This window comes from Epinephelus moara, chromosome 24 (genome assembly GCF_006386435.1).
Source record: "Epinephelus moara isolate mb chromosome 24, YSFRI_EMoa_1.0, whole genome shotgun sequence".
Classification (NCBI taxonomy): Eukaryota; Metazoa; Chordata; class Actinopteri; order Perciformes; family Serranidae; genus Epinephelus; species Epinephelus moara.
This window is the reverse complement of record NC_065529.1, coordinates 33,610,711-33,635,122: the sequence shown is the minus strand read 5'-3', so window position 1 is coordinate 33,635,122 and position 24,412 is coordinate 33,610,711. Positions and strand designations below refer to the sequence as shown.

The window sequence follows — 24,412 nt, the reverse complement described above, 5'->3', positions numbered from 1 at the left end:
CATCTCATGGGGGGGAAAAAAGGACTCAAGGTTGTCGCGCTTTATTTTATTGATCTGTTTCCATGACCACAGATGTACAATACAGTTGACTTGTAGGCAATGACAAAGCAGATTAAAAGTTTGTCTGTGGTGTCCGGTCTCAGTCATAATAATAATAATATAGTTACAAGCGACTGAGCGTGAAGAAACAATAAGGTACACAGGCATATTTACAAGCTTTCCTCCCGTGACTTGGCCCTGACACTCGCACAAACGTGCTCCTGCTACACTAGAAGACAATAGATCCCCATATATTTTTTTCATTTTTACATGTGTCACCCATCAACTCAACATTACTGTGATCCATTTAGTGTGACCCGACTATACAGTAGAAATCCAGTAAGAGGGCGAGGATTGGAAAGGAATGGAGGAATTTTTTGTTTCTTACTAATAATTATAAAAACAAACCAGTCTAAAAGTCAATAAGCTTAACATGGGACTGCAATCAGTGGCATGTATAGAGTGGACAGATGTGTTTTCAGTTGATATCAGTTTGATGCAAGAGAAAGGAAGAGGAAAGGAGGGCGGACAAGAACATTTGGTCTCCTTTTTTTGTTTGTTATTCCATCTTTTCCAACTTTCTAACATTCCACTTAGTGAAAAAAAAAAAGGCAGAGGCAAAGTAGAGAGCAAGAGAGGGATGGCCGGAAAGGACAGAGTTAAACCCCCAATCCCCTCTCTGTGCTCTCCAGCCAGCTCAGATTTGTCCATGTTCTACACTCTTCTCCCAAACCGGTCCCAACTCTGCCACCGTTTATTTGCTAAGCTTTTTCATCCTCTGATCTAGTGCAGCGAAGTTCTCCTCTACAGCCACCAGATTCTCCTTCATTGTCTGCTGGACCTGGATGGGGAGAGAGGGGGAAACAGCAGGTTAGGGAAGACGTGAATGAGAAGAGGGAAAGAGCGGATGAGGATTAGAGATGTAAAAAATAGGCAGTTTTTGAGGAGGGAGTATCTAGAAAAGTAGTGATATCTTTTGGAAAGTTGATCACACAAAATAAGACTTTTAAAGACATTGCCTTGGGCTCTGGAAATTAAATTAAAGGCTTAATGGTTACTTTAATATTAGAACTAAAAGAAACAGTCAATAAACTGATGGACAGAAGATGAATCGCCAACCATTTTGACAATCAATTTACTGTTTCTGTAGTTTAAAGCTTCCATACAGTGCCCTCCAAAAGTATTGGAACAGTGAGGCCAATTCCTTTATTTTTGTTGTAGACTGAAAACATTTGGATTTGACATCAAAAGATGAATATGGGACAAGAGATCAACATTTCAGCTTTTATTTCCAGGTATTTACATCTGGATCTGATACACAACTTAGAAGATAGCACCTTTTGTTTGAACCCACCCATTTTTCATGAGAGCAAAAGTATTGGAACGTGACTGACAGGTGTGTTTTGTTGCCCAGGTGTCTCCCAATTACATTGATTATTCAAACAATAAATAGCACTGAACGTCTGAGCTCAGTTTCAGATTGGGTAGGATAGGTTCTGCCTGTGCAGACTGCATTTAGAGGTGGAACCAACATGAAAACCAGAGAGCTGTGTATGGGTGAAAAAGAAGCAATTGTGAATCTGAGAGAAGATGGACAATCAATCAGAGCCATTGCACATAGCCAGTACAACCATTTGGAATGTCCTGAAGAAGAAAGAAACCACTGGTGTACTAAGCAACAGATGTCGAACAGGTAGACCAAGGAAAACATCAGCAGTTGATGACAGAAACATTGTGAGAGCTATAAAGAAAGACCCTAAAACAACTGTTAGTGACATCAGCAACAACCTCCAGAGGGCAGGAGTGAAGGTATCACAATCTACTGTTCGCAGAAGACTTCATGAACAAAAGTACAGAAGCTACACCAGAAGATGCAAACCACTCATTAGCAAGAAGAATAGGAAGGCCAGGCTGGAATTTGCCAAAAGGTACAGAGATGAGCCTCAAAAATTCTGCGAAAAAGTTTTATGGACTGATGAGACAAAGATTAACTTTTTCCAAAGTGATGGAAAGGCGAAAGTTTGGAGAAAGAAAGGATCTGCTCATGATCCCAAACATACAAGCTCATCTGTGAAACACGGTGGAGGTAATGTCATGGCTTGGGCTTGCATGGCTTCTTCTGGGACGGGCTCTTTCATCTTCATTGATGATGTAACACATGATGGCAGCAGCAAAATGAACTCAGAAGTCTACAGAAACATTTTGTCTGCTAATTTAAAGAAAGATGCAACCAAACTGATTGGGAGATCCTTCATCATGCAGCAAGATAACGACCCAAAACACACTGCCAAAACAACAAAGGAGTTCATCAGGGGCAAGAAGTGGAAGGTTTTAGACTGGCCAAGTCAGTCTCCAGACTTAAACCCAATAGAGCATGCATTTTACCTGCTGAAGAGGAGACTGAAGGGAGTAACCCCCCAAAACAAACAACAACTGAAAGAGGCTGTGGTGAAAGCCTGGAAAAGCATCACAAAAGAAGAATGCAAAAGTCTGGTGATGTCAATGGGTCACAGGCTTGATGCAGTTATTGAAAGCAAAGGATTTGCAACTAAATATTAAGTCTTATTCACTTTAATCTATTTTATGTTTATATGTTCCAATACTTTTGCTCACCTAAAAATTTTGTGTTCTGTTACAAATAATGCTATCTTCTAAGTTGTGTATCAGATCCAGATGTAAATACCTGGAAATAAAAGCTGAAATGTTGATCTCTTGTCTCATATTCATCTTTTGATGTCAAACCCAAATGTTTTCAGTCTACAAAAAAAATAAACGAATTGGACTCACTGTTCCAATACTTTTGGAGGGCACTGTATGTGACATTCAGAGCAATATTACATCAGCAAACCACTATTTGCTATGTGAAAATATAGTGGAGTATTGGCGCCCTGAGCAGAGAACTAAGTCACGTTCCCTACGTGTGTTGTAATCTGAGCTTCTATTTTCTTTGTTGCGTTAGATGGTCCAGCTGCGTGTGCACATTGGTGCATGTGAGTCCTGTGTGTGTGTCCCACTGTCTTGCTAAATACTGTCACTCTGCACTGCCCTGATGTGGCAGTTACCTCTGATATCGGGACGGTGTCATCGTGGAAGCATAACACCTAACCTCCAGGTTAAGACTGTTAGCTCTGTCAGCACTGTTGCTAATGTTGTTAACACAGGGAAATGGAAGGTGGGCAGTACGCTTCTGTGATGACGATGTCCCCATATCAGCTCAACCGCAGTTTAAACATGGTGCAGAGCGGCTTATGAGAGAATCACCGAAGGACTGACCAGCCGCGGCTTCCCTCCCACGTCACTGTTTACGCCACAGGGAGCGTGACTTCATTCTCTGCTCAGAAAGCCATTACTCCACTGTATCTTTACACAGCAAATAGTGGTTTGCTGCCATATCAATAATCTGAATGATGTACAGATCTCCTTTAATCAACCAAAAATGCAGTATATTCACTGGTTTTGCTTCATTAGTATGCGGATTTGCTGCTTTTCCTGTTTTATATCTTTTTAAATGTAATATCTTTCAGTTTTGACTGTTGGTTAGACAAAACGAGCTATTTGAAAATGCCATTTTGGGCTCCTGAAAACTGACATCAGCATTTCATGCAATAGATGATTGAAAAAAAATAATGATCAGGTTGACAATAATAAAACTAATTATCAGTTGATGCCCTTGTAAATATTTTCCCAAACTCTTTTGTGGATGTGTAAGGTAAATTTCACAGGGAGTTAGAACACAATTACTGAAAATGCAATGGAAAGCCATCATTACAGGGCAGTGTTGTTCCAGGAGGCCACAGAATAATTGCTCCCAACAAAAGAAAAAGATGTTTTCTGTGTGAGTATGTTAACGTCAGATTCAATAACCTTCTGAAGCCAAAGGACACATCACTCAACAGTACATTGAAGTCTATGAAAAGACCTGCAACTTTTCTGACTTCAGAAGATTGTAAGTTTCAACAGAAACCATTAAAAAAGAAACGCTTTACTTGACAAGGCGCTGCTTTGTCCATCTGGCCAGAAGCCTTGAACTGTGAAAGCACAGGATGAGTATTGACTGAGGCTTTATAGAGCCTCTGTCCTCATAATGGGTAGCTGCACTTTGTTAGTTTTACTTTTGGCCATGAAAAGCTGCCTTTACAACACACTCCAATGTCCAATGTCTTTACACTTGTTTATTACACATACAAAGATGTTTCTGCGAGTAGTTGAGATTGTGTAGTTATTTTTTTTAATGAATCCGACATTTTCAATCTGTGAAAAACCTTCTGTGGACAAAAAGCTAGAGCGGACTTTCACTAGGTGATAGCAATTATTTCATTGCTTGACATCTTTTTGTGTAGAATGAGACAAGCATGCATTTGTATTGGCCTTGTTCATGCAGGATTTTCCTAAAGAAACAATGTATAGACTTATAAATAAGCAATCCCTCTCAATCATTTATGACCCACTTGAAGTGCTTGGTGGTGTACTTATCTGCAGAGACTCTGCTCTCTGCCTGTATTTTCCTTTTTTTGTCTTATTGAACAGTTTACAAACTGTAACCGACAATTCCTGCATAGCATAGACCAAAACCTAATGTTTATTCACGCTTACTTCTGGGTAGAAAACCCCACGTCACGTACATAAAATAAAACTGCACTAATAAAACACTGCCTCTGTTAGTTTTTATATTTCTAATATTATTACATCTTTCTCTTGGGGTCAAGCAGCCCTCTCTAACGGGGAACTGAAGCCGTTATCTCAGGGTGCTGTCAGACCTAGAGTTCACTTGTTTTCGTCCGATTCAGGGGCTAATTTTCTTACAAAGGTGCATTGCCTAGAGTTGGTTCATGTTGTCACGGCAGCATTTACAAGCGGACCAGATCAAATGCCTTGCACCAGAAAGCTGCTCTTGATTGGTCAGAATTTCCATGCGGGAAAAATCCAGGAAGTGAACAAAACATTGAAGAAGAGTACACTTGCAAGATAAATGTGACACTTTCTAATGTCACAATGGAGGGACAACTATGCAGGTTGATTTTAGCGCTGCTCATCGTGGACTATATTGCTGTCATTGTTCATTTTAGTCAAACCATACAGTTTGAAAATGAAGCGCGGCTCCAACTAGAAAACAATGTTTGTTTGTAACTGTTGTTTGGGTGCACACCCAAGTGTGATTGCTGTGTTCACACCTGCCCAAATGAACCGCACTTAGGGGGCAAATGAGCTTGAGTTTGATTGAACCTAACCAAAGAGGGTGGGTGTGAAAACACCCTCAAAACCACCAGACTCCACTGACAAAAACAGTAATTTTACTAAGCAGAGCAAAGAGGTTGCTGATCTACCGCTGCATCTATTCCATTGGTTTAAGCTACAAGGGAATGCAGAGGAAAAATTAAAAATATAGTCTACACTTCAAATGATATTGATTTTTTTAGGTGGTTAAAATACACTTTGTTGTGGCCCCCATCCACAGCAGTACATTCCTTAGCTTCTGTGAAGGCAGATTTGGTTTATCAAAGATGATAGCAAAGCAACATAGTACATAAAATAAGCACAGCAGCAACATCAGACAAGTTGGACCACTGTGTTTAGCGATATATTTTCACATGTTACAGTTACGGCTAAAACATGAAAACAAGTTTGCCGATTTGACTTATCTCCGCAGATAAAATCAATTGCCAGCTGTCTACCTGGAAGTGACTGTGCGACTTCACAGTGATTCGGTCTATATATTTAAGTCTGACAGTCCTATGTTGTCGTAGCTCACACCCAAAGTGAACATTGAACACTGCTGAAGTTAAGTGCCACACTCCAGCAGTGTTAAATTGATTTATGTTGTCCCCACTGTGCAATGGATCTTGAACTTCCTACCTGTGTTAGCAGAGTGTTATTGTCCTTCAGAGAGTTGTTGATCATCTGCTGAGTGGTGTCCAGGTGGGTCAGCAGCTGGCCAAACTGCATGGCTACACGGTGGGGTTGGATGAGGTGGAATCGAGAGGCGAGAGAAGAGAGAGGGACAAAGTAGAAGTAAGATGGAGTATTAGTTCTAAAAGTTACAAATTTGTGGTAAAAAAAAACTAAAAATAAAAATGCTTAAAAATGCAATATTGTCTTTGTCCTCAGCCAGAGTGAGGGAGTGTGGAGACAAATGTAATCTGAAACTGATGAATGACTGCTTGAAAGATTATTTCAGTTGTTTGCCTTCATCTGTAAAGTAAAATCTAGAGAGAAAAATAGAGCAAAATAAATTCAGTGCGGCTAAAACCCCATTGAGCGAGGAAGCCTTTTGCTGCAGACTGTGACAGATCAGTGCAAAGAGAGTCTGGATGATAAATGACCTCTTTCAGCTCTCAGAAATGAATTATCAATATAATCTATTAATGCCAAGGTTCTGCTTTCATGTGCTAAATAATAAAAAGATGATAATGTGATATATAATATCATGCATCTCTTTCTCCCTGAGGGCATGTTTAACAGTATTGCTAGATTTAGTCTAATTCTATTACCATTCTGAGTCTCCCTTTCAGTGATTTTTTGCCCTTTGTAATAATAGAATGGCATGGTTTAGTCTAATTCCATTATCCGTTTGAATCCCATTTTCGCTTAGTTTTCATCTTTTGTCTCGCACTCAGACGCTCCCATTGCAAATGCAAATCTTTCTGGCCGAGTCTGACTTCCCGGCACACACACATGCCGCCTGAAACATGATCCGGGTTCACACCCTGCTATGTTCTGTGGCTACATCCTACATACTTTGAATCTTTAATGCCACTCCCAACCCCCCACTAACCTACATACATCCTCTCCTTGAACTCTCATGGGTGTCATTTCAAGGTTCTTCTCCCCCCACATAAAAGAATAGAACATAAATTATCAAAGTTTTCATTGTTATGATCCTTGCTGGGGTGAAATGGGCCCCCAGAGCAATATTATTACAGTGTTTGCAATATGAACCAATTACTCAACACCAGTACATTCATATAATGTTATGGGGTTCAGTGACAACCTCAACTAATATCAGGTATTTTCAGACCAAACAGTTTTGGGGACTCACTGAGAGGAAATGCCATCTGGGGAGCTCCAAAAACTACACACCTTCAAGGTTTTTTATTTTCTGTTTGCATTGCACCACTCAAAGGAACGCTGAAGTCGGGCCACGGTTGAATTTCGTTTTGATGAGGCAAAATCACGTATGGTACTTCCATCTTTGCATAAACTCAGTAAAGTCTGTGTTTTCTTCCATTTTCTTTGTTACAAGCTGTTTGTGTTTAGTGTTGTCTCTTGTTTACATGGCTAATGAGCTTTTTAAAAATGGCGGTTGCATTAGCTCATGTGTCTGACCAATCAATGTACAATTATGTCACTCATGATTCCTCTTGTGTTGGGAGAATACCCTCTCTGAAATAGGAGCTAAAAAAGTCCCTCAAAGCAGTATTGTAAGAACTGTGCAGGTCCCTTGTTCTTACAGTGCGGACACAACAAAAAGGCAGGTTCTTAGATCTGTGATAAAATTCCTCTGGTCCGAAAACACCATGACTTAGAGAGTTATGTGAGAACACAAAGCAAGTCTTGGGTTATCGCCTTCTAAACCAGTTTTAGCTCCTGTGTGTTACCTTGCTCGTGCAACTCCTTGACAGCGACAAGCCTCTGCACCACCTGAGGCACAGAAGTGGACATGGCATCCCACTTCTGCACCACGTCATAAAGCTGCGACACCTGACAAGAAAACACAAACAGGCACATTGAATAACCAAGATAAATCCCACCAGCTGTTTATGTTCCCAAAAGTTACAGATATGACCTTCCTGATAAATATTCTACTGTAAATTATATAAATAAACAACGGTTAATAAATTTATACAACTCTATGATCAATATGTTTTTACAGTGACAATCATGTTGTGTAGTCTACATTAAAGCAGTGTGGGGACTTTCTGTCAAGCTTACATAAAAACCTGAATCTATTATCATAATAAACAGTAACCCCAAGAATTCAAACTCAACTTGGCGACTCTGTGGTACTGAATACTAGAAATACTTCTGCTGTATTTTACGGCAGAAGACATCGGTCTGTTGTGGGTCCAATGACTTTATCATACACAATTTACATTAAAGCATGTTTATTTACTTTTTAAATTATTCTTCTTCTGTTATGTAGTTGCACACCCTGTTTACAACGTCAAAACACTGCAGCTGCTCAGACAGCAATAACTTTATGTATCAAAAATAAATCTCTCTGCATGACTTCCTCATTCACCATGACGATAATTATCATGCTCTGCCATCTACTGGCCTTTTAAGCGTACAGCACTTTGAAACAGTCACTGCCACAGACACACAAGATGATCTCACAGCTGAATCTAACATGAAAACCCTTAAAAGTTGGATTTATTACTGACTTAAAATTACAAAAAAGCCTGAAGATAAACTTCAGTTTGGCTCTGACTGTTTGAAGCCAGCTGTTTATTAAAGGCAGCACTATTCTCATTTAACATATGGTGCTACTCCGACTGTCAGACCCTGTCACTTACTAGTTTTCTAAACCAATATGTTGTCGCTAAGACTGAACTAGCAAGATTATCTTTCAAGATACTCCAAGATTATTGGACATATTATACAACTTCCTGATGAAAGCTGAACTCTCATGATTTCAGGAATCTTCCAGAAGTCTTCCATCCTTATGTGCTCAGTAACGGAGCAATCACAGGTGGAGTGTGTAACCCTGAAAGTTAATTACTGCACTTAGTTTGCACTGATGGACGTGCAGGGATTGCAAACCTTGTTTTGTGTCTCAGCATCCTCGATCGCTGCCTTGTGTTTAGCGATCTCATTCATCTTCCCGAGGACACTCTAAGGGGAGAGAAAAAAGGAAAGTTGTTTGTTTGGTGCGAGAGGTACTGTTTAGAGTGACTCAGATGCATGACAGAAAACAGGAAATTTAGCATATTTTCAAAGTTAAGTAAATACATTTTTAAATGTATCTACTGGTATTTCACCACAAAGCGAATGCACTGCTCATTCTCCAGTGTCAATAACGATACTGTGTGTAGGGCTGTCTGAAAATGAATTACTGTAGGGTCATAGCTGAAGTCCAAATAGAAAAAAATACACCTTCCAATAACCACTAAGACTTTCTCACTGTATGTACCTTTTGATTCCTTTTAGTGGGCAAGCTATAGTGGATATCAATACATACAAGAGTCAGAGGAAAGGCTGGGATCTGTCACGTTCGATATTTTAACATTTGTATGCCCACATCCAGGCTAAACTATTCAGGTGCGAGACAAAAAAATACTTCACTGCAGGGCACAAAGGAGCTCTGCACACTGTTAGGCTCCAGATAAATACTTTATTTCTCTTTTTCCCTTTTCAAGGCAACGTTTCGATCTATAAGATCTTCCTCAGGCAAGTGTGAAAGAGAAAACAGGTAAGTCTTGTATGTACTTCTTTACTGCCTCTACAACACACGCCTGTTTTCTCTCTCACACCTGCCTGAAGAGCTCGTAGATCGAAGCACTGCCCTGAAAAATAAAAAGAGAAATAAACTATTTATTTGGAGCCTAACAGCGTGCAGACCTCCTTAGTGCCCAACATTTGTTAGATACACATGATACAATGTGTATTTAAGTTTTTAATGAGCTTTGGATTTGCTGGGTTGGCTGTTGCACCTGGACTAATCTCTGTATTGGACGCAAATAGATAAATTATCGATCAGTGATCCCGCTGTAAGACGGCAAAACAACGTAGTTCTTTCAAAACATGAAGTTTCTAGAAGACACACAACGTATAAATGAAAGCAAAACCAAATTGCAACTGACACTGGAATCAAAAGCCTCCATTTACCCCCTAACCCTGTGCTGTATGCTGTGTGTGGATTAGTTACCTGCAGTCTGGCCTCCACTTGATCCAGAGTAGCAGAGTCCAGTGCGCTGACCCTCGCCTGCAGGAGCTCTATGGTGTCCTGATTCAAACAAGCGCACATATACACACACACACACACACACACACACACACACAGAGGCACACACATGAGTTATATATCAGCCTGAACACAAAACTTCTTGCTCTTACTCCTGGCACAGCAACAATAAACAAACTTGGCAGAACTGATGTCATTCATCTTTGAAGCATGACCCAGTTCTCTGGCTGCACATCACATACACAGACTTATGAATTCAGGCACAAGCTCTATAAGGTGTAGGGCTGGGCGGTATGGGCTTAAATGTATCTCAAGGTATAATCTGAAGCATGGACGGTAACGGTACATATCCTGGTATATTGTCTTTTCTTGAAATTTCAATATAAAAGCGTGTGATGAAGAGATTCTCCCAGAGGTGATTAAGGGAGGCTGAACAGCGTGATATTTCAGCATCACTGCATTTTTTTGTTGTTTTTGCAAATTACTTCTTTCATCCTGATTTCGGTACTTTGTAAATAAACCTTATTGTTGCTTTTTAAAAGACAAAGGCGACACAATTTTAAAAAGAAGTCTTTGTTGTTGAATGCAGAGCACAGAAGAGCAATGAGGCGCAATAAGGTGTGCAGCGATTTTTCAGCTGAGCCGCTTTGGTTGCAGGGATACGTAATATCTGTGAAAGTAAAACTGTCAGCACAAGGTACAATAACCTACTCGCTCTAGATAAAGGGAAGGCTGAAGCACAAAGGGAGAGAGGACAGAGCCACTGCTCTTTGTGAGTTCAGTATTTGTTTGTGCTCTACTGTTGGTGCTCAGTACTGGTACATGAAGGATGTGATGGCTGGACTTTGTGGTATCTGGCACGCTCATCCTCCACTTTTACTGGACGGCGAGGTTATAAGTAACAGTGACGAGTGGCTGCAGCGTTTTACCCAAAGTTGAATATTTTTCAACTCTTAGTGACCAGAAAAAAATGGCAAACGCACAGCACTCAGCAAAGAAAAGACTCTCAGCACCTCGTCACACTGCTGGCCTTTTTCGTGTAGTGTAGATAAACAGGGAAGAACATAGCGGTTGTAGCAGTTGCCTGGACCCTGCAGTTAGCTTGTCACTAGCACGGTATTGCGATATTGCTGTTATTGCGACAGCCCTACTATTACTGTACTCTTAACTGCATTACTGGGACATATTTCATACAGGACAGAGACATTTTAAGAACATTTAGTGTGCAAATCAGCTGTAAAAAATATTTTAAAAACCCCACCATGGCTCGATGATTCAACTGACGTTTGCGAAGGATGCATTCTTTTGCTTTCCTCATATTCCACAACATATTTTGATGTGAGGTGACAGGAAATATTGCTTGTATTACCACTCCTTGCAACCACACTAACATGACATAATTTGTAAATTGCCATTTTCTGCTCACTGTCTGACTATGCTCGTACACTGGAGGCCGCACCTGTTCTTTTTTATCAACTCCTACTCCTCTTTGTTGTGTGCAGCTCTTTCAGAGATGTTTTTTTCTTTATTTAACAAAACAAAGCAGCGTGCGCTCTAGCAGTTTACTTTCTATACAGTTTACACCGTCCACCCCTAAGACTCCACCCCGAAGAAAGTACTGACTTCTTACCATCAAACTGGCTCCTTGTACACCAGCACTCAGAGGACCCTGCATGATCAGAATCAGAATTAGCTTTATCTGCCAACTATGTGTGCACATAAAAGGACTCTGGTGTTTTGTTGCTCTCGATATAAAGACAAAGCATAGACAAACAGCTGAGAGGTACAAAGTGGGAAAATAAATAAGCCACATCCACAATTTACATAAATCAAGTGGAAGATTTCAGTTTGACTCTTAGTGGATTGTTACACAGCAACAGGAGCATGAAAATTCTACTGGTGTGAAAGTGAAAGAGCAAAGGAGATAAACAGAATTAGTTTGAATGAAAGAGAAAAGAATTAGAGAGGATGTGTGTGTGTGCGTGTGTGTGTGTAAAGACTCTGTGTAAGTCAGTGTGTACCTGCTTGTCTGATCCTGAGCCAACAGCCATCTCCAGCTCAGCTAGACGCTTCTCCAGTTCCGCCATCTACAGGGACGGAACAAGGCAACACATGGCTGGCAGTGACAACAAAATCCCACAAGACACAAACACACACGCACACACTTTCCCGCCTTTTGTCCCGTTTATTTACCACCAAATATTCTGACATTCCTCTCATGAGAACCAAAACACAAACACGTCTAGCGGATCGCGCAGCTGAAACATTTGCTCATTTCACGAGTGCATTCATCCCAGACACTTGACTCTGCTTCCCTCCACCCTCCACCTCCCTTTCCACTTTACCTTGGCAGACTCGTTGAATTTTTCCTGCTCTGGTCTGCTGTGCAGCTCGTAGAGTACCACTCCATCTGGGCCCTTCGCTGATGCCGTCGGCTTGTTGTCTCCTGCCGAGCTGCCACGGCTGCCCTTGGCCGCTTCCAGCTGGGTGAGCAGACGCCTGGAGGAGGGAAGGGAGAGGAGACACAAAAGGATTATATGTTCAATATTGTTATCACCTCCATGTGCTGCTGCGCCCCCTCCTCTCTCTCTTGCTACCAATCTTTCCAAGCTCTATTGTAAACTGCAAGGTCAGTGTGAGCTTGGATCGTTTTAGAGCAGTTTTTTTATCCATTTTTATTCCCCTTCTCTGACTTGTGTCGCTGTCACTGTTCCCTCTCTATCTTCATTTCAGAGTTGTGGTCTGACATGTCGCAGCAGTATGTTTCTATTCTCACTATGGCTTCCCTCAGCTAATCTGCCACCTTCTCCAGTTTTTATTTCCCATCCTAAATCATCTGGCCATCCGCTCTGGTGCTCCCCAGGTAGTGCTACACTGAGATCAGGGGGGTTTATGTGGGCAATTGATACCAGCTGTACTGCCTTGGCCTTGTTACTCTCTCACTCCTTGCTGTATATCTGGGTTATAGTAGGCTCATCGAAATGGATTTCCCTCTGCTCTCCCCTTCAACCTCCTATTCCTAACTTCCTCTATTTCCTCATCTTCTTTCCCTCCATCCCCTGCCCACTGGCTCATCACTCCGTCAGGGTCTGATAGATTGTAGCTTCAGGTTTCAGATTCCAGATGCTTTTTCCTCTTGCTTTATTGTCTTGACACCCTCCCTCTCAGCTCACCTGGCCAGCGCACCATCTGGGTCAGCCAGGTTGATGTGTGCCTGTGGTCCCAGCAGAGAGTCAAGATGGGCAGAAACCAGCTGCTGTTTGAGCTGCGCTGCCTGCTGGGCGAGTACCACCGGGGTCAGGCGCTCCTCTGCATTGCTTTCCTTTGTCGCAGCCTGGAAGCAGAGAGACACCGGGATGGTTGACTAACTGAGTTCCACAAAGCAGTGACAGTTGTTTATCCGAACAACAACACAGAGGGTGATGAAATCAAGGACTGGAAGTCTGTCTCGCCTAACCAGGTATGTCGTTCATAGAGAACATGTGTCCCATGCCGATTCAAAAAGTAGGACGATGTACTGTGTACATAAACATGCATTCTTGCACTAGCCATAAAGTAAATCTGTTTACACTGACATTATACATCAGACAGCACAAAAGGAAAGGGATATTCCAGTATTTTTTAACCTAGGTTGGGATTAGCTGCTGTACTCCACTGCATAGGGATCTACTTAAGGCAGAATTAGAGGGATTTGTTGGTTGTGGTTTGCAAACACACGTTCAGTGTTGGCCCCTCCTCCCTGGCTCAACAGCTCCTCTTTTATGCATGCTTATGATCTGACACCTGGACACTACTTTTTTTTATAGATTCCTGCCCTCACACTGCCACACAGTTCTACTGGGCAAGTAAAATGCCATGTCAGGCTGGTAAATCTTCGTTATCTCCGCTGAGAGCTGCACATGCGCAGTACCTATCAGGCAATTAAATAAAATAAATGGTGACGGGTAAAGACAAAGTTTATTAGCTGAAGCACAAGCAAGCATTTCAATTATCCTGGAAACAAGAGTTTAGTTGGGTGGCGTTAGAGGATGTGGACGAAACTCCAATGATGTATTGTGCACTTTGCTGCATGTTTAAGAGCAAGGCAGATAAAATAAGTTATTTTTTAATGACAATTAACTTTAGTCTTTGCTGTTATTTGATAATCGCGAATAAATTAACAATTTGTAAAGGGGCAAGTAAAACTGACTTTGGACAAGTTCTGACACTTGCCTGACTGGGCAAATGAAGAAAAAAATTACGTTGAATCCTGCATAACTGATTGAGCGGGATTATTTTTATATGAGTTTTAGGAATATCCTACTCATTCCACCCTGAAAGTCCAGGTGAGTATCTAGCCTCAGTATTGTGACATCTGTCCAAGTGAAACAGGATAGGCAGGTGGAATATAAGATTGGGAGGAATTTGATTTTGTTGTTGAAAAGTTTGTGTCCCATTGGAGAATTATAGTAGAGGAGGCCTTGGCAGTGTACACCGATGGGACAGCAGTATCTGTCAGGTAGAGAGAAACAAAGCCCATTGTATGCTCCATGTAGTTGGTGAAACAGTCGACTGTAAAATGCCTTGTGCCTAATCTGGAGCTGTCAGAAATACCACTTTCCTTACAGTGAATAAATACAAGCCAGCAGGCCTGTAACCATGGTATTTTGGGGAAACGGAACAAGGTCTGAGGTGGCAAACACCTACAGACACACTGACGTAGCATGCTGTTGCTAGCTAGCTAATGAATGAATGAATCTTAGCTCAGACGGAGGACATCTTATGTTACTTGTTGAAATTGTTTGGTATTATCTTAAGAAAGCACATGTCATATCTTGTTTAACAGGAGGTAAACATGATTGAATGACTTGATGATGATTTTTTGGCACATATTGTTTAAAAGGTACACAATATGGCCAAGGATGTGGTATAAAAGGCATTTTTCAAATTTCATCTCGACTTTAAGGCTAACCAAATTAAATGACTAAATACAGAGGGCTCATTTCTGTGTTTTCTTTTGTTTAGACTCAATTATTTATGTAAAATTGAAGTTTACTTTGGAAACTGTGGGAGGCTGCTTGTGCTGCTTTGCTTGATATATTTTTGCTGGAGTCCTGCTTCCTGAATCTCTACAACGGGTTCAAAATATTTTTGACCCATATTCAAAACAGCCACAATAATGAGAAAACGAGGTTGAAAATTGCCAGAATGTTCCTTTAACAATAACAATAGCAAGGTGAAATAATCAAGCATTGTCCAGCACAGCTTTGGACATGTGCAGTCAGATTTCTGTTGTTATCACTGCATGACACTTAGGCACATTATCATTAAACTATGGTATTATTTCATTATTGCTCAGTTAATCTGGTCTATACACGTAAATCACAGTATGTTTTCACCCATACATGCTGCAGTTGACTTGTTTATTTACTACATTCACCCTGGTGAATGGACACACATTACTCAGAGCAAATTAATTGCTCCGAGGAGGTCTTTCACAGTTTAAATTTAGAGCATGTAGCAGAGAAGCAGCTTGTTCCCCACAGACAGGCTGCTTACTCTGCCAGCATGACCTGCATGAGCTAAAACCCACGGATTCTGTCACAAAAACAGCCAATTCACAGCTTGAACTTGGTGTTAGACTCATAGAGCAGCAGACCCTGCTCCGTGCGTATCCAAGTTGATGACACCCGAGGTTTAATTAGTTTCTGGGTTGAGGGGTCTTTGTAAGTCTGAAAAGCAATTTCTTGCACGAGTTTTAATCAACTCATTTTCAGGGTGAATGTAAGGCTTCAGTGCACACGCCATACAAGCTCAGGTCTCTAGTACAACAGTAAGAAGCGGACATATATATTCCAACTCTGAAACTGTTCTAACTAAAAGGTTGAACTCCTCTGAATAAATACATGATGACACGGTCAAGGAGCAGAGTGGAGGAAAATCCCTCTGTGAAGGGCTACTGAATTTGTGTGCAGACAGCAAGATAAAGGCTGGATAATCAGCGTGTACCATCCCTTGCCAAGTCCTACAGGCAAAGGAGGGGTGTGCTTGAGTGTGTGTGTGTGTGTGTGTGTGTGTGTGTGTGTGTCTCGCTGTCAGTTCACCTGGATAGCATCCACCTCCTGAGTGAGTTCCTGGATCTCATTCACCAGGCGCTGGTACTTCTGCTGGGGCGTCTCTTTCACTCCGCAGCCCTCTCCAAGCTAAACAATGTTCAGAGACGTGAGAAATGGTATGAATATTACACAACAGCACAGTGATAGTAGCACAGAAATTTGGCTTCTAGCTATATTTATGTTTAATACTGCACGTGGTCCCTTTACAAATAAAATGAATAAATAAACAAAGAGATCAGACTCCTGACTTTATCAGAAAACATATGTAGCGAGTGGAATATAAATCCTAATGGTGCCGTTACCCTGAAATTGAACATCTTCTAAAAGAATAAAAAGTGAAGTAATGAATTTCTGCTTAACAGAGTGTACTCACGATCTCAAATTCTCCTGACTCATAGCCCACTCTTCTGCTTCTACTGATTCTGTCTGAGAAGTCTGTGAAAAGGAGACAAATGTATTGTGAGAGAACAAAAACAGACTGGTTGTCAGGAGGAAAGCCCAGTCTGAGCCAGAACATGATTTGGGGCTCAAAATCAACAAAGGGATGAACCTGTTTTGTTAGACCTGTACCAGAAGAGCAGCATTTGAAGCAACAACTCTCTCCCTCCCTCCTTGTGTTTGTTTCCTATTTGTGTGAATGATGAGCTTCAGTTATGCCTCTTGTGTGTTTGTGTAGTCTGTCCTCTTTCCAAGCTACAGGGTGGAGAGGAGGTCATGTGGCACAGGCTCTAGCTGTTTGGAGACACCTGGCAAGACATCTTCCTGGATCCATTTTCTTCGTGGCATGTTTACATTCTATGTATAGCTTGTAATTTGGTTTGTCTATATTGTAATTATATTACATAGGTTATTGGTTAGACACGACATTTTGCATGTCTGTCCTTTCTGGGAAAAGAATCCCTTTGCCACTCCTCTAGAGGTTTCTTCCATTTTTTCCCCCATTAAAGGTTTTTTGGGAGAGTATTTCTTTATCCTAAGTGTGGATTGAAAAGAAAGGAGGGTGACATTTGCTGTACAGATTATAAGCCCCTTTAGGCAAACTTGTGATCTGCAATACTGGGCTATGTATGTAAAACTGACCTTACTGTGAACTTTGTCTGCCAGTCTTGTGTTTTGCAAAGTTGTTCTTAACTGTGTATGTCTGGAAACAATAGTCATTTATGTTTCTCTTGCCAATTTCTTCATCTATTAAAAGCTAAAAAATGCAAAAGGTATTCTTAAAAAGATGACAGTGGTGTTGTTTTGTATGGCTTTTGTATTTACATGTACTTTTTGTACGTATTTGTGGCGATTACTGGTCACAAGACTGTCTTAAGTATTTTATATAAGGATATGACAACCTCAGAAGCATTTCCAATAAAGGAAATACACTCAGTTGCCTGTTTATCATGTGCCATAACTAAACCTAAAGCAGTGTAATCAGAGGTGCTGATCAAAATGTATGGTCATGTTGGAGACTGCAGTTTGTGGCACTGTTGACATGTGTTGCTTTCTATAGGCAGGTGATTCTATTATTGGTTCACCCCATTTATACCAATGAGAGTAGACTGAAGAACAGAAACAGCACTCTGTAAAAAGCAAACCATATCCCTACTAAAGGTGATGTTACACTTCTGTGTAAGCTTAATATGTTAGTTAAATTAAAGGCATATGATGCAGGATTTTTCTACCAAAAAAGAAATTATAGACTCACACAAGTAATCCCTCTCAATCATCACAAATGCCCCACTCACAGTGTGTGGCAATGTCTATCAGAGACTCTGCCCTTTGTCTGTGTTTTCTTTTTTTCTTCTTATTTTGGTTTGTTTGGGACGTTTCTAGGTTTTAACCTTTGGGTAGCAGCTTGCAGCCCCCAGCTAGCAGCAGCACGAGGTCAAGACTCTATAAAAACATAATGACCAGCAGCAGTTTTTCTCCTCTGCTCTGTGGATGTGAGGTCACTGTGTCTGTTTGAGCGAGGGCAAGGTTGAGCCACACACACACAACCATGCGTTTCAGTGGAATTCATAGAAAATCTGGCAATGCAGCACCTTCCTGCATGGTTGTACAGAGGTGTGGGTTTGTTTATTTGTGCCTTAGAATGAAACCACCGGGAAACAATTGGATAAAAACAAATTCACTGCAGTTCTCGTTAACGCCACTCCCTAACTTCATTTACTCTCTAGCTCACTTGACCACCGCTGCTCTCTGTCTCATTGAGCCAGGGAGGAGGGGCCAAGTTTGAAAGCTGCATTTACAACCAGTAAGCACGAAATCCTGCATAGTGCACCTTCAATGAATTATGACTAAAAAAAAAAAAAGATAATGTTCAGAGTATTTTACAATCAACTATGAACTGACCAAGCCCCTTGGTGTTGACGTGCTTGTCTTTGAACTTGTCATAGGCTGCATTGGGGTTGACCACGATCCTCTCCACGCTGTCACTGCAGAGCTCCTCCTGTCATTGAAACACCAGGGAATAAAGTCAGATAGACATAAACAGATCCTAAAAGGGCTGTTAGACTAAACAGACAGCAAAGGCTTCAAAATGAGCCTTGGCTTACTGAGCCAGTGAGCCATAAGTCTCAAAGCCCAAGGTAGACTTGAAATATGTTGACAGGTCGCTATTATCAGAGAGAAAATTCTACACTTGGCTTGATCATTGCCCCGTAATGATTTAAAGGATACTGAATTATGCGGTTAAGTCAACAAGTGCATCACCGCTTACCAAGATTAGATACCCTCAGAAATTAAAAGCCACTGTACCCATAAATCATAAGAATCTGCAAGAGCTTCACAGCAATTATTTAGGCTTGTCCAAAAGCAGATTATTTCAACATAATTTAGAGTACCAGCAGGCAAGAGACAAATGTGCAAAATGATGCTTCTCACAGCCACAGTTTTACCTAGGCCTGATTGTAGACTCTTCAGACCATCTTTAAAAAGGTTCAACTTTTATAAAAATGTGTCATTCAGCATCTACTATGGTAAAATCAATGTTATGTGAATGAAAAGCTGGAAGCTGCTAACGCTTTCTTTTCTAAATGACGGCTTTGTGATTAGTGATTCTGGGGGGAGCACAAAAAAAGTGCATCATTTGATCAAAACTTCCTAGTGATCAATTATGATGATCTACAGGCTATGGGTAAGATTAAAACACCACTGACATGTACAAATAAATGACATGAATCCGGGCTCACACACAGATTCGGATAAAAAAAAAAAGGGAGACAGATCAACAAAACACACACAACAAATGACAGTTACACAGATGCAGGGAGGAGGAGGAGGAGGAAGAGTGAGGAGGAGAGTTAGTCAGGCTCTTACCAGCTCCTTGGGTTTCCAAAGAGAGTTAGAGAAAGTAACGGAAGAGCAGAGGGAGAGAAAAAAGTAGGGGGGAGAGAGAGAGACAACACAGATTAATGTGGTTATCACATGCCATGCACACAACAGGAACAGTTGGCCAGGGTCGGGGAAAGATAAGAAAGAGAGCAGTGTTCTGAGTGTTGCTGCTAAAAACCCTGGAGACACACTGTTCAGACTGCTTATGATGTCTCCAACTCTTTCTCTCTTCCCCGATTCAGGGTGGTAAGATGGTCCATTAACACAAACAAGTTACTTTCTCCTTTGGTACCGTACTGCACTTCATAATGCAGTGCGACCTTATGCTCTCATGGAGGGCATTGCAGGTCTCACGTCATTATGTTATGGATGCAGGGGGTTGGTGTTTTAAAAGACAATCCATGAGTCAGAGTGAAGGGTAACGTGTGGTTTGAGGGTGCTTAAAAGGAGGACAAGGAACGGCCTAAAACCTGTAAAATGCATTCTGTTACAGAAATTGTAATCGATTATAAATCATTCATCAGGGTGAGTTATTTCTTAAGAACATGCTGTTCATCCTAAATTATTCCGCTAAACTAAACCAGCACTGTTAATGAAGTATATCCAAGTCAAGGCCCCTGTACACTGTGTGATTTTGGGCTGTCCCAGAAAAAACACGTAATGATATCTTTGGTCATCAATTCAAGATGGTGGTTTTAGTTCACACTACAAAATACCTCCCCCAGTGGCTGATTTAGAGTACTGGTGACCACAGAAGTGTCAGAAATTTGGGACAAATTTTAAATGACTTCTGCTATTAGTACAGTCAACATCTACAAAACAACCAAACGGAATATAGCACGAAACTAGAGACAGGTCAGGGATAGGCGTGGCACTAAAAAGTGACAAAATTTATGTAACTGAAAGCATAAAAACTGACTAAAAAACCTTCATCTCAATGTGGATCAGTCACATCTGGCCAATAGTTGATCTACCTAATATGGCCAGTGTTAGTGCAGATACCAATCCAGTGCATCCCTTTATGAAATGACATATAACACACTGGCCAACACAACAGTATAAGCACAATATTTGATTTAAGTAGTAGGCATAAACTAAAAGGCTGATGGCAAACAAAACAGTTTGTGGAGCTCTGACAAAGAAGAACATTTTGTGAACACAGACGTGCCAGCACCATACCAAAGCCTGTTTTTTGTTCCACTGCATTTTCAAAATACGAGAGTGACGCAGCTGGACTGCACAAGTTGATGCCATGTTTCTGCTTGCATTTCTTTATCCTATTGACATCATTAAAACCAGAGCTGTTTTGATATCAGTATCGGAAATGCCTCTGATACTGTCTAAAATGCTGGATTGGGTATCGGCGAGTATGCACATCTATGCACCAATCCAATACCATGTAATTCATTAATAAAAGTAGTTTCCCATCCAGATAGAAATCAGATATACAGGAAATCTTCTTTGCCGCCCTAAAACAGCAACCTACATAGCAAGTTGCTCTGTGCAGCCGCTGGCAACTACTTTTTTAGAGCAGCAAAGAACTGATTACCGGTAGGTAGGGTTAGCAAAATGTCGATATTTTTTTATATGTTTATATATATTTGTATATGTATTTGATAATGTTTCACAAAGGGTTTAACCTGTGCCATGCCATACAAAAATGACAACAATCATTTCACATCCATCCAAAGTCAGTTAAATCTATATATTTTTTTAATGCATTGGTACTGGATTGGTACTCGGTATCAGCCTATATGCAAGTTCAGGTATTGGGAAGGAAAAATAATATTTAAAAAATCTCTACTTAGCACCATGATTTACCAGGGATTCACCAAACAGTTCAGCACATATTTTATTATATTATCTCCATCTCTCAAAATGTGATGTGGAATCAATCTGCAAGTTATCACACAGTGTACAGGGGCCTTTATAATATCCAGTTAGTCAGAATAGCGCAGTTAGGCAGGAAGCAATTGTTAGAACATGATGACAGGTTAAAAGGGGAAATATCTAAAACAAACACTTTTCTATCTCCTGTCAGTGCAGTCACACTCAAACAGACACACACTTGAGCCCTCACTGCTTTGTCAAAGCATGACCCAGTGAAAGAGCAAATTAAAGAGCCGCTGAAGACCCATCAACATCATTATTCCCTTAAAAAGTTTAAATGAGCAAAACAAATAGGGGGGAAAGAATCAATTCCTTGCACTTCAAAACAATCACAACTTGATGAATCACAGAGCACACAGAAGGGTCACTCCATCGATCCATTTCTCATTTCATCCCAATCAATAGAGGTAGGAAAAATGGATATGAGATTTAAAAAAAAAACATGCATAAAAGGCATGGCATTAAGCTCACTCAGAGTAAAATGGAGCCAGTCTTACTTGTACAAACTAGGGTCCCAGGAGGGGTGGGCAAGAGTCAAATCAAGGGCAAGGGATTGGGAAGAAGGAATGTGGAAACATGGAAGGGAAAATGCCAATTAGGATTCACTCAGCTGGTCAGTAAATAGCCCAGACATGTTTAAAAGTAGACCAGCATCTCTCAGCTGTTTACTGCTAATTATTAGCACTGTAAAAGGACTGTACTCACACAAAGCCACCACTAACTCTGCTTAATGTTACAGTTAGATAGCAGTGAGAACAGATATCACAAGACCATCACGATGACATAGTTATAAACTGCGACAGTAGACTTTGTTCCTTGAGGCTGCGTGAATGGGACTTGAGGGAAGGGTTTTAGTCCTTCCTGTATGAATGAACAGACAGGCTAATATGCATAATATATGAAGGACAAGGTAAATAGTCATGTGAAGAGTACATCTTTGCATTTTTTAATGAAATATTAACATAATATATATATGTTTTTTGGAAGATTCATAAGCTTTACAGATTATGTATCAATAAACTCAAGAGGTCATAGGTTTCATGTTACATATTTTGGTGGACAAAACATTTTTTAATGTGCCCTACAAAGTTAGTAAGGACAGCACAAATGTAGTGACGCTGTTTAATTTAAATATCACTGTTAATAAAGTAATACTAAACTACAATCAGTGCTTTGTCATGTCACTAGTAATAGTAAGACAAGTACTTGCATGGTAAGGTGTTTAAACATGGTACAGATAATGCACACTTATCGCAATCAAGGATTAAGTGCTATCTCCGTTATATCAGATGTAAACACTTGTTAGCTAGTTAGGTTAGCTTAATATGCAGCGAATCTGCTAACAGTCTGTAAACTAACATTGAATACAAAACGTCCACTCACCGACTCAAACTGAGCCTGGTCATCTTCTGGGAGGTCACCGGTCTCATACACATCCGGCTCGTTAAAGGCCTAATAAAACAATCAGGTAAACAATATATCAAATGATCAGATATCCCGTTTATTGTCACTAGCCTGGCCAACGCCCCGGCCCATTCAACAACACGTATTTGCTAGCACTTGCTCTCTGGTTGCTTGTATCACAAGACACAACATTAACTGACAGTTTAGCAACTAAGAATCTGCAATTATTGACGCTAGTTGTATAGTAGGCGCAAACAATAAGGAGATAACAGAGTGAAGTGCATAGACGTTAGCTAGCTTAGCTGTCACAGCTTGGAGCTAGCATTGCCAAGTAACGTTAGCAATCTAGCTAATCTGTCTGCTAGCGCTAGCCACTTACAATTCCCGGCAAGTTTGCGTATTTAGGATCAGCCATTGTCAGTGGGAAGCAAAAACGAGACCAACAAATCACTACAGAATATAATAACCGTTATTAAAACGTGCAAACTGTCGATAACAGAATCAAACTGTAACAAAAGCTAACGATAGATGAGCCAGCAGTCTCTCAGCCGGCGGAGGCTTCCAGGCTGATGTGGTCACTAGCTTGATTTGACAGCCTGTGCGTTGGGTTTCATACAAGCGCAGGAGAACGGGCGGTGATGTGCTCGTTACATCAATGGGAAAACGTTCAACGGCCGAGCGAGACCAACAAAACAAACACTCCCGAAAAAGTGAGGCGTTTATGCGCATGCGCTCTGTTTGACCAATACGATTTAACGTTGTTAACGGTCCCTTTTTGATATGTTTCGCACATCGTTTTATCAGATTTTCCCTATAAACGCACATTTATTGTCGTGCTCACAGCATATTCAACAATTAATTGCCTTTAACAACAAAATGATTCAGTCTTTATTTTCAAGAAATGTGTGGTTGAATTGCAGGAGAGTGGTCGCACGGTGGCGCTAAAGGTACGAGCAAACAACGCAATCAACGGCCAAAGATGGTCGATTAAGAAGATGGTTCACTCGGTGGAAAAATCAAATCCACATTATCAAAAGTAATTTTTAAGTAGCATATTCTAGTAAATGCAGAAAGAAGTAGTATGAAGCATGAGACAGTACTGCTATATACTTTTTTAATTTACTAATAATTCATGCTACAATGTTTTGTAATGTTTTATCTAGGCCTACTTTTTATTTTCCAATGCAAAATAATTGGGCATTTTGGGGACCATGTTGGGGTAGAAACAATTGCTTAACTGTATTAAAATCTGGAAAAATCTTGAATAAATAAATAAAAAAAACTCTATAAATGTTTCATTATTGTAGGCAATTCTGTTCCTAAAGTCACATTTGGTTCATACTATGAAAATCTATTTCATAGTAAATATAATTATATATGTAATTTGTGCAGGAATTTTTTTATATCATATGTAAAGAAAAGTGTAATAATTACATAACATCAGAGTAAGAGTATTTCTGCTTTTCATATTATCACTTAGGCTACTATATTGCACTTGACACACACCATAATTTTATTACATATAACATAGGATGACAGTGGCATCACTAGTGGCAACCTGTCATATGACTGGATTAGATGACAAAGCATCAATGTTGGCCAAATAATCTACAGCACAAGACACACAGCCGCCTGTGGCTTTGTCATCCAGAGCACTATGGCACATATTTCTTTATTAAGGTAAAGCCTGTTACATACACAGCTTGCCTTTGAACATTTCTCAGGTCTCAAAATGCAAATACATTCATTTTAGATATATAAG

General features: G+C 40.6%; 1 protein-coding gene across 1 annotated transcript; it reads right to left on the bottom strand.

The window, feature by feature from the left end:
- Nucleotides 1-28: 28 nt before the first annotated feature.
- dctn2 (dynactin 2 (p50)) lies at nucleotides 29-23,271 on the bottom strand. Its single transcript, XM_050038023.1, has 14 exons — nucleotides 23,030-23,271; nucleotides 22,630-22,698; nucleotides 18,376-18,472; nucleotides 16,409-16,470; nucleotides 16,024-16,122; nucleotides 13,114-13,274; nucleotides 12,286-12,439; nucleotides 11,962-12,027; nucleotides 11,571-11,609; nucleotides 9,905-9,982; nucleotides 8,800-8,871; nucleotides 7,635-7,737; nucleotides 5,893-5,984; nucleotides 29-880 (listed from the first exon to the last, which is right to left on the bottom strand). The coding sequence occupies exons 1-14, from the start codon at nucleotides 23,063-23,065 to the stop codon at nucleotides 794-796; spliced, it is 1,215 nt and encodes a 404-aa protein (XP_049893980.1). The 5' UTR covers nucleotides 23,066-23,271; the 3' UTR covers nucleotides 29-793.
- Between the last annotated feature and the right edge of the window lie 1,141 nt (nucleotides 23,272-24,412).